General features: G+C 48.1%; 1 protein-coding gene across 1 annotated transcript in view; it reads left to right on the top strand.

Moving 5' to 3' along the window:
- The window catches only part of XPNPEP1 (X-prolyl aminopeptidase 1), a 54,436-nt gene extending 41,606 nt beyond the window's left edge, over positions 1-12,830 (top strand). The window contains exons 13-21 of the mRNA XM_082673245.1: positions 388-446; positions 581-658; positions 2,560-2,631; positions 4,384-4,444; positions 5,934-6,003; positions 6,868-7,041; positions 7,658-7,734; positions 8,953-9,051; positions 12,283-12,830. Of these exons, the coding sequence (XP_082529371.1) occupies positions 388-446; positions 581-658; positions 2,560-2,631; positions 4,384-4,444; positions 5,934-6,003; positions 6,868-7,041; positions 7,658-7,734; positions 8,953-9,051; positions 12,283-12,411 (819 nt within the window). The 3' untranslated portion in view covers positions 12,412-12,830. The remainder of the gene's footprint in view (positions 1-387; positions 447-580; positions 659-2,559; positions 2,632-4,383; positions 4,445-5,933; positions 6,004-6,867; positions 7,042-7,657; positions 7,735-8,952; positions 9,052-12,282) is intronic.
- The last annotated feature ends 1,763 nt before the right edge of the window (positions 12,831-14,593 follow it).

Genomic DNA, 14,593 nt, shown 5'->3' with positions numbered 1-14,593 from the left:
TTTTTTTGCACTTACCTTGTAATAATATCTTTGCATTTATCTTTATTTATTTAGGATCACTTTCTTAGGATAATATCCTAGGTGGGGATGCTTTTTAATTTTTAAATTTAGGTGTATTAAGTTTTGGGAGTTTTCAGGATATAACACTGAGGGAAATAGTTGAGTGAAAGATTAAATGTATAGAAACGCTTCTACTTTTAGATGGCTTTAGTAAGAGCCTTTGGAAATTCCCTCCTTGTAAAGATGAGACATATGCTGTGTCCTATAGATTGGACAGTTGGGACATGGGGATTGAGGAAAAAGTAAGCTTTTAATGCACCTCCTATAATATGTAGGAGATGGATGAATTTATCACACCCCAGTGGTTTATAAGCAACTTCCTTATAGGTGCCCAAAGGTGGCGTGACGGAGATCTCAGCTGCTGACAAAGCTGAGGAATTCCGCAGGTAAGGATCACTGTGGGGGCCCATGAACCTTGTGCTCATTTCCTTGGCAAGTTACATGAAGCCGGGAGGGCCCCGATTCTTGGCACAGTAAAAACCTTTAAGCCACTCTGCTCTTGTGTATCTTTCTGTTCCAGGCAGCAGGCTGACTTTGTGGACCTGAGCTTCCCAACAATTTCCAGTACGGGACCCAACGGCGCCATCATTCACTACGCGTAAGGCATGCGGAGGAGCACGCTGCCCGGCTTTGCTGCTGCTTCTGCACAGGAGCCTGAGCAGGGGAGAGACATTATTCTACCAGAGGCCCTGGCGCCCACCTCCGTGTGTCTGTTGAGATTGTTCTTATATGGGAAATAGGACCTTGGAGGTCTTATTTTCTCTTCTTTGCTCTAAATCCTGTTGGGAGCCAACTCTTAGGCACAGAGGTTTCGCATTGACATTCTCGCGATGTCAAACGGGTTGTCCCTCTTTCCTTTGAGGCTGCAGTATCTGTATTCATAATCCCTGAATCTTAGTAGTTAGAATTTTTAGTGTTTTTCTTTTCTGACAGTGGCAGCCTTCTCGATGCAGTAGTCCAGACGTCCTGTGAGCTCCATCACCTCCATACCAAAAAAGCTTATCACTAGGTTGTGGAGCACCCTGCTACGGTTGAAGAGATAATCTGTAACCTCTCTTTCCTCCCCAGCCTATGGGGGTTTGTACCACATGACCTACAAGAGCCCATGGACCCACAGAGCCATGCATCCCTGCACTGTGAGACAAAGGGGGCGCTGATGTATTTTAGAACTGCTAGACCTGCCTGTAGAGGTGGTGGGAAGTGGGGCTCCAGCTTCAGCTTCACCTGGCTTACACGGTTCTGCCTCGTGCGGGCATCTTGAGTCCTTTGCTCCCCACCCGTGATGTGCATAGTGAAGGAACACTTGGCTGTCTCACTGTGCTGCAGTGCTGTACATGGGCACAAATTCCTGCCCCCCGCCTTTTTAATCACTTTCAGAGTTTTTAGTCTTGGGACAAATTTTGAAGCTGTTGTGTGGGAGACAGTCACAGATATGTGACTGTACAGTTCTCTCACATTAATGCCTCTGTTCCAACATTAAAATAGCAAAAGGACTTTAGTTTTATCTTATATTTAATGCAGGTGATGAATTTCCTGGCTGGATACTACTCTAGAATTTTGCATATAATTAACACAATAAATAATTTCAGACCAAGGGGGGAGAATTTTGCTTCTCCTTTGGTGTCTCTTCGTTGTGGCTGTTGGAAGCCTGTTGACAGAGAGGGTGCTGAAACTGGGCCCGTGTCTGGTTGTCTCTTCTGCCAGTTGGGCTCGAGTGCCCACTTTCACCCTTATTGCCTGGAAATGAAGGAGAACCTCTCTGAGAACCTCTCTCGGCTGCAGGGCGGAGACTTGGAATGCTCGCGTCCCTTTTAGCTTTTCCCAGTGCAGCATATTGTCTGGAAAAAGGCATGGAGAAATCAGATCACTTTAAAAAATACCAGATGTTCATTTGAAAAAAGAGCTCCAGCATAAGAGCATCATGGCCCATTCCTTTCCCCAGCAAAAATCCTGTTAGGTTTTCTCCCAGACTGAGACACTGACCTTCTGCCTGTCTGGTGGTCTAGGAAGCAAGTGGGGAGGCACCTGGTGGGATTAGGACTGAGGGAGGGAAGTGGAGGCTGAGGCAGGGGCCTGGACCACCCCCACCCCCACCCCCCCGCCACAAAAAAAAAAAAAAGACAAATGACTGCGGCTGCTCTCCTCCCACTTCCCAGCTTGGTCCTATTGCTTCTGTTGATGATTATTTTTTTGTAGCTTTTACAATTATCTGATGAACACTTGTTTTCTTCCAGTCACAAATGGAGGAAGATACAAAGAAATATGTTATTTCCTTCTCCTGAGCTCTTTATCTGTTGGGGAGATAGGTTGACTAGGACTTTGAATAGTAGAAGGTTAATATTAGTTGAAATAATTAACCTATTGGGTAACTTTAGTGTGATATAATTTAAGGCTTACATAAATTGTTCGCACAGTACAAAGAACTCTTGTATTCCTTCCTCCCAGATTCAGGAAGCATTTACATTTGTGGAATAATTAATTTTTAATTAACTTTCTTAGGCCGGTCCCTGAGACGAATAGGACCTTGTCTCTGGATGAGGTGTACCTCATTGACTCGGGTGCTCAATACAAGTAAGTGAATCGGGGCTGCGTAGAGCTTGACTCCACTGAATCAAGGCAGATGAGTAGGTGGACAAGCCAGGCTCCAGCCGAGAGTGCTCAGCTGGTCATCTCATTCTGCGCCAGCCACTGATGGAATTGTTTCCACGTCTTGTCCTTTTTTTCACCCCTTGTTGAAATAGCCCAGTTGTGATCCTGTTCCCACAAAAGACTGTTTGATAGAAATGTTTAGTCCTTGGCTGGAAGCTGTTAAACACTAAATAAATAACTGAAAGTAAGCTTTCAGAACCATTGGGAAGTCTTCTGCTCCAGCCCATACATCACCTGGCAGCTCCCCAGACTTTTAGTGGCCCCAGGGCCTTGTGAAGTGATGGCATAATTTTGAATGAATGAATGAGAAACGAGGGCTGTCCCTGAATTTCTGAATTTCCTTCTTCATGCCTTGCTGCTTTCACAGTCATCATCTAGAATAGTTTCTCAGAGAAACCAAGATTTGGTTGGGTCTTGATGTGGAACCCACGAGGAGGAGAGGAATAGGTGTTGTCTGCATTGAGAGCACACGAGCAAGGCCTTTTACTACTTTCTTTTACTACTTTCTCCACTTAAGTTGGGACTTTGCCTGGTGGAGATGGAAGCCACAACCTAGCCTTGGGATGTGTGTGTTGGAGTTAATAAAAGCCTAGCGCTAAGGGTATTTGGATTTCTTGGGTAATGGTGTTCTAATGGTTCACTTCTAAATTTTAGCAGTATTCTGGAAGTTACTCTTTCTGTGTCAAGGGGTGGATTAGGGTGTTCTAAAAGATGCATTTGGGCATTTTTAGGGTCCAATAAACCGCTTGCCATCCTGACAGGAGGAATTAGAGTTTGACCTTCTTTTGCTAGAAACAGGTTCCTGTTTACTTTGTCCACCTCCCTTTCATTCATAATCCCAGGGATGGTGTCTTCCGTGAAACAGTCCTCACATTGTAGACCAAGAGTGTGTGTGTCAGGGCCTGACTGAGTTCACTCCCACTACACTGGGCCATCCTTGCATTCACACTTTGTCTCATTTTTTTTTTTTTAACAATTTCATTGAAATATAATACAGCGTACTCATTTGAAGTGTACAATTCATGGTTTTTAGTTTATTCACGGAATTGTACAACTGTCACCACGATCAATTTTAGAATATTTTCATCACCTCAAAAAAGAAACAGCATTCCTGTTAGCAGTCGCTTCCCACTCTCTCTACCCAGGGAACCACTAGTGTACTTTCTGTCTGTTTGGATTTGTCTATTCTGGACATTTCATATACATGGAATTATATGGCCTCAGTGGCTGACTTCCGTCACTTAGTGTAATGTCTTCCAGGTTCATCCAGGTTATAGTGTGTATCAGTACTTCATGCCTTTTTATTGCTGAATAATATTTCATTGTATGTGTATACTACACTTTGTTTACTCATCAGTTGATGGACATTTAGGTTGTTTCTACGTTTTGGGTATTATGAGTGATGCTGCTATGAACATTCATGTATAAGTTTTTGTGTGGACATATGTTTTCGGTTCTCTTGGGGGTTTACCTAGGAGTGGAATTGCTGGGTCCTAGGGTAACTCCGTGTTTAACCTTTTAAGGAACTGTAAACTGCTTTCCAGAGTGGCTCTCCTATTTTATATGTCCACCAGCAGTGCATGAGGGTTCCAATTTCTCCACATCCTCATCTGTCTCACATTTGAGCAAAAGCTTATTCTGAGTGAAAACTAATTTGTCCTTCCTTTTGGAAAGGGATGGAACCACAGATGTGACTCGTACCATGCATTTTGGAACCCCTACAGCCTATGAGAAGGTAAGAGAAAACTCGAGAGGCCCTCTCTGCTCTTTGACAGTTCTCTCTTGTGAAAAGGATTGTATACATAAGTAAAAATTATATGTGGGGCAATAAAATAGCTCATGACTGTGGAATCAGGCTATCTGCTTTATGACATCCATTTAATTATTGGAGAGATTTTAAAAGCATTCTGTCTGCTAAGGTCAGAGTGGCTCAGATTCAAGTTTTAATAGCTTTGGCCTTCTCTTCAGTCAGGAAGTTTCTTTGGGGAAGGGAGTGGGGTAGTGAAAATATGCCTTTTTACGAACAGTGGCTAGATTTCATTCTGAAAGCTACCCCCGTTCTTTTTTCAAGTTCAGCATTCCTATTTGTAGGCTCAACTCACTAGGAACACTCTGAAATGACATGCACTGCTCGGTTTCTGGTCTGTCTGGCATGGAAAAGAGGAAACAGCTGTAAGGTAGAGAGATGTGTACCATGAGTCTGGAGACCGGGCTTCAGATCTTCTCTGCTGTTTACAGACTCCATGACCTTGAACTCAACACTTAGACCATCCATAAAAGCGGTGAGAAGAGTACTCACCTCCAAGGCTGGCTGTGAAGGTTCTGTGAGCCCAGCAGATTCTTGGATGATAGTCACTGCTTGGCAAATACTGGTTGAATCTCTGAGTATATCTCTTTTTCCAGGGAGCTCCTTCAGGAAGCTTGTCCAGGGAAGAGGGCTTTATTGGGTAGAGCAGGGCACATTTCCCAGAGTTGGTCCCTTGTGTCATTCATTTGCAGGCACCAGCAGATGAAGAAGGGTGTGACCTTGGCTCCAGATACCTACCTTTGGTGTGACTCTTCTTGTACTGTGTTCAATCCAGACCAGATTGAACAGTGTGGGGTTTAGTCCTGACTCTGCACCTTACTGGCAAGCCACTACCCTTCCAAACAGCACTTTTCTTGTCCAGGCAGTAGGGACTAAACCCTGAGTATAGATGGTGGTGAGGTGCACAGAGGCTGAAGCAGGGCTGCCTGGCTCCAAGGCCACATGCTGCCACTTATGAACTGCGTGACCTGGCATTCATCTATGAAGTGGGGATGGCAAGAGTGCCTCCAGTAAGAAGTGTGGGATTAAACGCACAGTGCTGTGCGCATCATGCCTGGCAGAGGAGTAGCTCAGTAAGCGTTAGCTAGTGTCATCAGTACTTTTTAGTACTTTTCCCCAGTCTTTCTGAGGCTCAGATGGCCGAGAGTATGGCAGAATGTTCATTACAAGGGAAAGACTTGTGGGGTCATCTCTCAGTCAGTTCTCTTTTATTAAATGCAATTTCAAGATTTTCTGGAAAATTGGTACCAAGGCCAAGGTTTTTCTCCACCACCAGATTTTTTTCCTTTTTCCTCTGATTTTCTCTGTGGTATTGCTACAAAACCTTCAGAGGCAAGGTTTTCAGAGCTACCCGAAAACGACAGGATTAAAACGTCTTTGCCAGTCCTGAACATGCCCTCTGGGTTTTCTTTGGCAGGAGTGCTTCACATGTGTCCTCAAGGGCCACATAGCTGTGAGTGCAGCTGTTTTCCCGACTGGAACCAAAGGTAGGTGATTCCTTCAATCATATGGCAGGCATCAGACGTGTCTAAGTTTGGGTGGAAGAACATGTCCTTCCCTTGCCGTACCAGCCCCCAGCCTACTTCAGGCCCATCCTGGGCAAATGGGGGTGCTGCATGGACTGAGCTGAGAGGACCTCCAGGGAGCCAGGCTTCGGACTGGGCCCAGGGTCAGGTGTGAGCCTCCCTCCTGACCTATTATGGTGTCGGGTGACCCATGTGGGTGGCTCCCAGGAGAGGGCAGCAGGGCATGACGGCCTCAGGGCCCCAGTGGAAGTTGGCGCAGCCTCCTGTCTGCCCTTCAGTGCTGGGCCAGTGCCTCCTTTCAGGACCCTCATTGGGATTTACTTTACTGAGAACCTGACTTGAGACATATACCTTTTTGCATGAGGATGGGTGGGTGGGCCATTGCACGGGGAGTTGACAAGACCTGGGCCTTGAGTCTGCTTAGGCTGGGCCGGCACTCATCTCCCTGGGCACCACTTTCCCCACGCTTGCAGTCTGGTTAGAATCTCATCTTGTAATTCTGAAACTGTAGGGTCCCAGCGCTGGGAAGGGAGCGTCCATGTCATCTACTGCAGCCCTTACCTGCTACAGGCGACCATTCCTCACCAGCATCCTCCAGCTTCAGACTGAGCTCTGACTGGTGGGGGAGCTGCCCTCCTCAGGAGCTCTGACTGTGAGAAAGTTCTTCTTTGTATTGGGCTGAAACCTGAATCCTCCAGTAACTTTTACCCGCTGGTTTCTGTTTCACCTTCTGCAGCCAAACATAACAAATGTAATCTCCAAAGTGCTTTGCAAGTTGAAAAGTACTGTACAGAATCACCGAGTGCTTCCTACTGTGTCTTTCAGGCCACCTTCTTGACTCCTTTGCCCGCTCAGCTTTATGGGATTCTGGCCTGGATTACCTGCACGGGACGGGACACGGTGTTGGGTCTTTTCTGAATGTTCACGAGGGTCCTTGTGGCATCAGTTATAAAACATTCTCTGATGAGCCCTTGGAGGCCGGCATGATTGTCACTGATGGTAGGTGTCCCTTACCTAGAGGGTGTGCATGGGTCCTCTGGCCTTTCTGAAAGCTCTTTGTTGTTTCTTATATTTTCATTATTATAAAGTAAATTGGAAATAATTTCCCCCTCCTGAATTAAACAACAACAAACAACAACCTTTTTTGATTATAAAAGTGGTAAATATTCATTGTAGAAGAAGTGAGACTATGGAACAGTATAAAGAAGAAAATGATAATCATTTGTAATCCAGACACCCAGGGGAAACATGGCTTAATAATTTGCTACGTTAGCTTCATGTCTTTTCCCATGTCGTTACCACATCTTTGTGAATGTATTTTACTGCCTGCATCATTGTGTCTTATGGATATGCCCCATCATTTATTTGGCGGATCCTCTGTTATTGTACTCCCTACCCTGCAGCCAGTTCTCAGGAACTTCTGAGCCTTTCTCTGTCTGGACCTCAAGTGCCTATTAAAAGTGCCCTGCGGGAGGAGGCTCTCTGGGCTCTTACACCCAGATTGAGTGGCCCTTCATCTGTTTCTTGGGAAGCGCTGTCGTCCCAGGAGTGCAGGCTTCTCTGTGCTTATCTTCATGGTGGGCTGTTTCTCATTTTGGGGTTTGGTTTGTTTTAGAGCCAGGGTATTATGAAGACGGGGCTTTCGGAATTCGCATTGAGAATGTTGTCCTGGTGGTGCCTGTGAAGACCAAGGTGAGTAATTAGGATTTTGTTTTTTAAATTCCCTTATTCCTTAATGGGGGAGGATGAGGACTTTTGTCCTTGGAACCAAGAGCATGTCATTCTGGGGCCAGAATGGAGCCTCCTTCCCCTGATAGTGGTGCCTCTCCTGGAATTCATTCTCCTCTGCAGAGCCAGAAGGAAAATCCTTAGTGAACTGGGACCCTGAACTGGACCTCGTGGAGCCCCAGGCAGCCCCCTGCTGCTGTTAGTTGGGGCTCCGAGCTTACTGGAGGCAGCTTCTTGTCGTCAAGCCGCCTCTGCTGTGGGGGAGGGGTGCTCGCTTAAAGGCCCCTTCCAGACACTGAAGCAGAATCTCCAGGGCTGGGGCCCGGGAACTATTTTCAACAAATGCCCCAGATGATTTTTATCAGGTAAAGCTGAGGAGGCCCGAGTTACCCCCTGGGTCGGGCCCCACAGGTGTGGTGCCCTCTGGAAGACAGGTGTGTCACCCTCTCCCCATCACGTTACCAAGAGGTCACAGGCTTTAGGTGCTGGGCTTGACCTAGAAGACGTGTTTGCTTCTCCTCCATGGGTGATTTTGGAAGTGGAACCGTTGGAGGGAGGTGGCTTCCTCAGTTTTCAGGGAAGCTGACTGCAGGAGTCTGCTCTCTGCTTGCACACTCATGTCACTCTTCTTGAGAGTGGCCTCTCCCCTCACTCCCACAGGCCCCGCCAGGAACAGAGACCCAGCGTGCCCTGTGTACCCTGGCCATTCCATGCCACGTGCACCGGACAGACCTGTTACCTGTCACCTGATGGGCCTGGCTGGGTCAAGGCAGGCTGCACGGTTGATGTCAAAAAAAAAGGGATCTGCTGGGGAACTTATGCCTTAGCAGAGGCTCGAGAACCAAAACCAGAGCTCCCCCTGCTTCCAGACACCCTCTGTGCCTCTCCTCCATCACAGCAGGCAGGAGCCTTGTGGACCTGCTGCTGGGAGCCCCTCAGCACTCTTTGGCTCTTCCTGGTGGCACAGGCTGCGGTTTGCACAGTGGAGCAGCTCTTGGAAAGTGGCATCCGCTGTGTTCATCGTGTCTCCTGTGTCTGTTAAAAATGGTGACCAGCTAACCACGTCTCGATTCCTAGTTACACCTGGCTCTGAGGGACGGTCCTGTCGGGTGGGAGTGACCTCGTGGCGGGTCATTGTGGTAAAGAGGAGTAAAAGCTTCTGTTTTCTTCCTTCTCCCACAGTATAACTTCAGTAACCGGGGAAGCCTGACCTTTGACCCTCTAACTTTGGTTCCGATACAGACCAAAATGATAGATGTGGATTCTCTTACAGACAAAGAGGTAACAAGGAAGCCTTGGGGGAGGGCAGAAGCGTGTGGGGTGGAGAGCTGCCCTACGTGCTCTCCTCCGCTGTCACTTTTAAGTTAGAGCCTAGGCCAGCTGAGTTGGAAAATCCTAGGTCTCCTGAGGACTGGAGGTGCTTTTCCTGTATTTTTGGGTCTCAAGGTAGATACAGCCCTGCTCTCCTCACTGTTGGGGATGGTAGGGCTTCACAGGTGGGAATGAATAGTGTGCTGTTGTTTTCCAGGAGGGCCAGAGCCATAGCTGCCCTGAGGCATGTTTAGCAAACATGGGCATGTGTCTTCCCTGCATTTTTGTGGGTGGGTGGGGCCATTGCACACGCCAGATTGTTTTCTTGTGTTGCGTGAAACTAAGGAACTGAGAAGCAAACGCTATTACCATATGCCGAGTTTTGTCACAGGCAGGGAGAGAGGTTGTTGCTCTGGGCTCTGAAACCCGTCACAGAGCAGACGCACAGCAGCGCTCACCTGTCAGGCTCAGAGGGTGACAGGTCTTGGAAGCCCTGCAAATCCCAGCACGGGTCCCCAGGCTCATGAGGCCAGGTGAGGCGGCAGGCCCAGGAACCTGGAGTAAGGCTTGAGGGATGGGGCAGGTGATCAGGGTCAGAGCAGGGACAAGGGTCAAAACAGGGTGGAAACAACACCACCCTGTCTGTCTGCTGTGAAGTGGTCAGGCCCAAGCCAGGAAGCCAGGAAGCCAGAAGCCAGAAGGACAGGAATTCCAGAGCAAGGCAGGCAGGCAGCAGTGCAGCAGAAGGCAAAGGCAGGCGCGTGGTGCAGCACTCGAGGGATGAGAAGTTCTTGTTACCAGAGGCAGCCACTGGCCTCACCCCAGGGGCTTCTGAGGCAGAAACGTACCCTCAATGGAGCCTGCGTGGGCCCTGTGCTTGGCACTAGAGGAAAGCGCCTCTGAGGGCTGAGGAGCTCCCTTCTGCAGGGCCGTGGAACGGGCTCCTCCCAGCCAGACGCTCCCCTCTGCCCCATCCAGCTCACAGATGGGTGACAGAGGAAGGTCATCCACTTGCTGCTTCGATTGCCTCTGTGCTTGGGCACCTCATCTTGACCGCCAGTGCCTCGATTCAGCCAAACGTTCCCGCTCACAGCACCCAAACGAGCCCTGCTGATGCTGGTTTATTCAGGCTGTAGATGGATACACAACAGGCAGCAGCCTGTCAGCAGCACAGTGTCAGGTGTGTCTTTTCAGCGGGAAGAGTCTCTCCTGCGGCCCTGGGCCTCTTCTCCGGTCCCACAGGGCTGGCTTAGGTGAGAGGGCATGACAGCACAGAAGTGAGCACGGCAGCCACCCTGCTTACAGCCCTCTGCCCAAGGAGCCAGTCTCTTCTTGTGGCCCTCGAGCACAGCTTCCAGGGTCTTAGCAAGGGACCCTCTACTAAGAAGTCACTTTACCCTCTTGGAAGCCCAAGGCTGTGGCATCTGCCAAGTGATTCCAGGTCACATAGGCCTTGCTGTCCGCGTGAAGTGTACCAGTCAGGACACATTTCTCCCGCGTGACCTTCCACTTTATCCAGGGAAATAGTGCCTGAGGAAGGTTAAGCGAGGCCATTTTTCCTTGGGGGAGAGTCTTTTTAACCTGTGACTCCCCCGTGACATTGGACAGAGACCAGTGCTGTCTGCCTGGTCCAGTGTTCATTACTGTACCTTACATGCCCCAATCACTGAACTATTCTTTTAGCCAGTTAGTTTTTATAGGACAGATAATATCTTCTTACTTTGGAATCATTAGCAAGTTTCCACAAATTACAAGTAGAGGACAGTATTTAATATTCCAAGCAGAGTGTATTTATTACCTCTTTTAGCAAAAGTGTTCATTTCCCATATACCACTCAGTAAATCTGGGGCTTCATTCTGTCTTAAGGCACCGTAATACCCCACAGCAAGATGCTGTCCATTGGGCTTTTAAAGTACCAGTCATTGCCCTTTACCGTCTCCCAGTCTTAGTAGAAACTTTAGGGAGTTTTGGGGTTAGTGCTGCATTCCCATCAATTTGTCACCAGGTGGCAGCAGAGGACTTTGGTTGGACATGAATGTGTGTGCTGTAGGCTGCCAAGGCTTTTGTGACGTTGCTCCAGCCCCCTGCGGTGGCGGGTGCCCCAGCTTGCCCCAACCAAAAGGGTCTTGGGAGTGTCTCTGTGGCCCCAGGCTTGCTCCTGTCTGTACTGTTGAGCTGCTTTGGACGGCAGGCTGCCTTACAGCCCTGCCTGGCCTTGCTGCTGATATGCAGCCGTTTGCTTGTGTTTGATATCCGACCCCTCTTCCCCACCTCTTATCCGTGGGCCTAGGAGCACCAGTTGGGTCAAAGTCATCGGCGACACCAACCCGTCTGTCTGATGTGATGTGGTCAGGCCCCCTTCGGGGCAGTGGGGAGCATGGGTTGTCGTCGTCTTGGCAGAGCGGGCTTCCCTCCAGCCCTCATCCTCCCTCACTCCTCACCCAGAGGAGATTGGCAGAACCCTTGTCATCAGGTTCAGCGCATCAGTACCCCCCGCCCCGTCCCAACAGACAGACACACACACACACACACCCCAAGTCCGGTCAGGTTCCATACTTTACCTCTTTTCTATCTCCTGGTGTGGTGGCTCCATTCATTTGAGGCTCTGAAGGTCAAGCTTACTCCCAGCCTCACCCTGCAGCAGCGCAGGCCTTGACCTCCAAAGGCTTTGGGCGCATCCAGACGGCCACACTCACAAGACCCTCACCGGCTTGACTGATCCTAGTTTATTCAGCTTTGTAGGCGGACACGGGATAGGAAACTCAGCGCGTTGGCAGGACAGCCTCAGGTGTGTCTTCACAGCAGCTGAGGCAACCAGGGTGGGTGCAGGAGCTGTGAGACCCCTGCCCCCACTCTCTCGTCATGGCTTCCAGGGGTGTTGTCGAGGGGGACACCCGGTTACAGGTTACTCTGCATCCAGAGCCACGGCTTACCGTCAGGCATTCGTGGTTCCCTCACCGTCACTCCAGTCCACATGCAGGTGGTTCCAGGAGCATTTTCACCACCGGCCATGTGGCCTCGTCCCATCTGTTTCCAGGGAGGTAGAACACAAGGAGGTCGCTTGTCCATGAGCAGGGAGAAAGGGTTTTGTGCTCCTTTACTCATCCTGTGATCTCAGCACATGGTGCCTCACTGCTCGCTGCGCAGCCTTTGGTGAAGGTGTGATGGTGAGACCACATCTGTATTCCTTCCCTCTTGCAGTGCGACTGGCTCAACAACTACCACCTGACCTGCAGGGACGTGATCGGGAAGGAACTGCAAAAACAGGGCCGCCAGGAAGCCCTCGAGTGGCTCATCAGAGAGACGCAGCCCATCTCCAAACAGCATTAATACCTGTTTGTTTTTGTTTTTTTAAACGCTCTGGGGAAAGGAAGAAGCCTGGCCCACCCCTGACATCTTTTCCCTTTCTCTCCTTCTTCCTTACCTTCCCGTTTTACTTTTAGACTCTGAGAAGAACTGAAAATCTTCTTATCCTCTTTGATATTTTCTTGCAAACACTCTATCTTTTATGAATTTTTTTAAAATTGTTGAGAATGAGCCAAGAATAAATTGCTGTCCCAGAAGGAGGATCGCCACAAAGCCAAAAGCCTGATCCGGGGGATGCCCCGAGCAGCTGCAGGGAGTCCTCTGGCCAGTGATGGTGAAGCAGTGAGTGCTCTGCGACAGTCACGTTCCAGGTGCTAGTCCCTTGTTCATGATCCCCTTCATGCGCACGAGACTGTATTTATGACCAGTGAATAAAATGTCAGAACGTGCTTCATCTCCGCCGTCTTTCTTCTTCCGGCACCATCCACCCTGTGTGTGGGGTGGGCTCACGTCCAGGGCACGTTTTCTAGGTGGAAGGACCCCTTTGAGGAGAGATTCCCTGGCCTCCCTGCATATTTTCTGACTTACTTTCAAGCCTCTTAAGTCTTTTCTCTAGAAAACCTAATATTTTGTTGAGTATTCTAAGTTTTTCTTTCCAGATTTTAAAATACGTCATTGATATTAAAAAACAACAACAACAACAAAAAATCATGTCGAAAGTGGCAGTCTACTGTGGTCTACCCTACAGTGGACAGTGCAGGCGTCTCATTGTCTCACTACTTATAGACAGTGGTCTTTGGCAGGTGCCTGCTACTCCCTATCTGGCTTTCTCTGGACTTGCGCACGAGGGGCAGCCTGAAGGGCCGGCAGAGCTAAAGCCCCTGAGGCCTCAGACCATGATGGTTGGGCATGGGAAAACGAACTCCTCTTCCCTTGGCTGGGATGTCCGAGGCGTGGTCTACACTGCCTCCTGGGGTTTCTCAGTGGGACTGAGCCCTCCTTGCCCACTGTGGGAACTTGTTCAATAACACACCCTTTATTTTCTTCCTTCCCTTCTGCGTCTGACTTTCCCTTTCTCCCACCAGTGTTTCCTGGAGCCGTCTCCCATTAAACCACTTACATGCAAATCCTTGTCTTTGGGTCTGCTGCTTTAGGAACCCAAGTCATACCCCATAGGTATAACCACTATTTGCTATGTATTTTTGCCAATTTCTTTCTTTGTATTTAGCATTCATTAATATATAGAAAAAGTATGTGTGCATGGATAAAAGAATATTTATGCACACATACACATCATATGCACAGACATTGGGCCATTCTGTACATATGCAATTTCCTTTTTTTTTTTTTTTTTTGCGGTATGCGGGGTACGCGGGCCTCTCACTGTTGTGGCCTCTCCCATTGCGGAGCACAGGCTCCGGACACGCAGGCTCAGCGGCCATGGCTCACGGGCCCAGCCGTTCCGCGGCATGTGGGATCTTCCCGTACCGGGGCACGAAGCTGTGCACCCTGCATCGGCAGGCGGACTCTCAATCACTGCGCCACCAGGGAAGCCCTATTGATTGATTTTTAAATGTTAACCCAAACTTGCATTCCTGTGACACCTCCCACTTGGTCATAATTTTTTGGCTTTTTAAATATATTGCTGGATTCACTTTCTTAATTTTTAAAAAATAATTCTAAAACATCCATGTTCACAAGGGATGTCAGCCTGTAGTTGTCTTTTCTTATAATATCTTTGTCGTACACTGATTTTTGTATGTTTATCATTTTTTTTAAATGTAAGCAAAGTTATAACTTTTCCTACAGACACTTCTTTTTATTTTATTATTTAAATTGAGGTATAGTTGAGATACAATATTATATAAGTTTCAGGTATACAACATAGTGATTCACAATTTTTAAAGGTTGTATTCCATTTATAGTTATTATAAAATATTGGCTATATTCCCTGTGCTGTACATGGATATACTGCAGACACTTCTTTAATTGCATCATATGTATTTTGATATGCTGTTTTAATTTTCATGAATTCAACATTTTTTCTCATTTCTTTTGTGATTTCTTCTTTGACACATAGGCTATTTAGAAATATGTTAATTTTTAAATGTTTGGAGATCTTTAAGACATCATTTTGTTATTAATATCTAATTTAGTTGTATTTTGGTCAGAGAACATACTTTCTTTGATTTCAGTTTTTAAAAAC

Source organism: Grampus griseus (genome assembly GCF_964374135.1).
Source record: "Grampus griseus genome assembly, chromosome: 16".
Lineage (NCBI taxonomy): Eukaryota > Metazoa > Chordata > Mammalia > Artiodactyla > Delphinidae > Grampus > Grampus griseus.
Note: the sequence above shows the minus strand (reverse complement) of the source record. Positions and strands in the feature narration are given on the sequence as shown.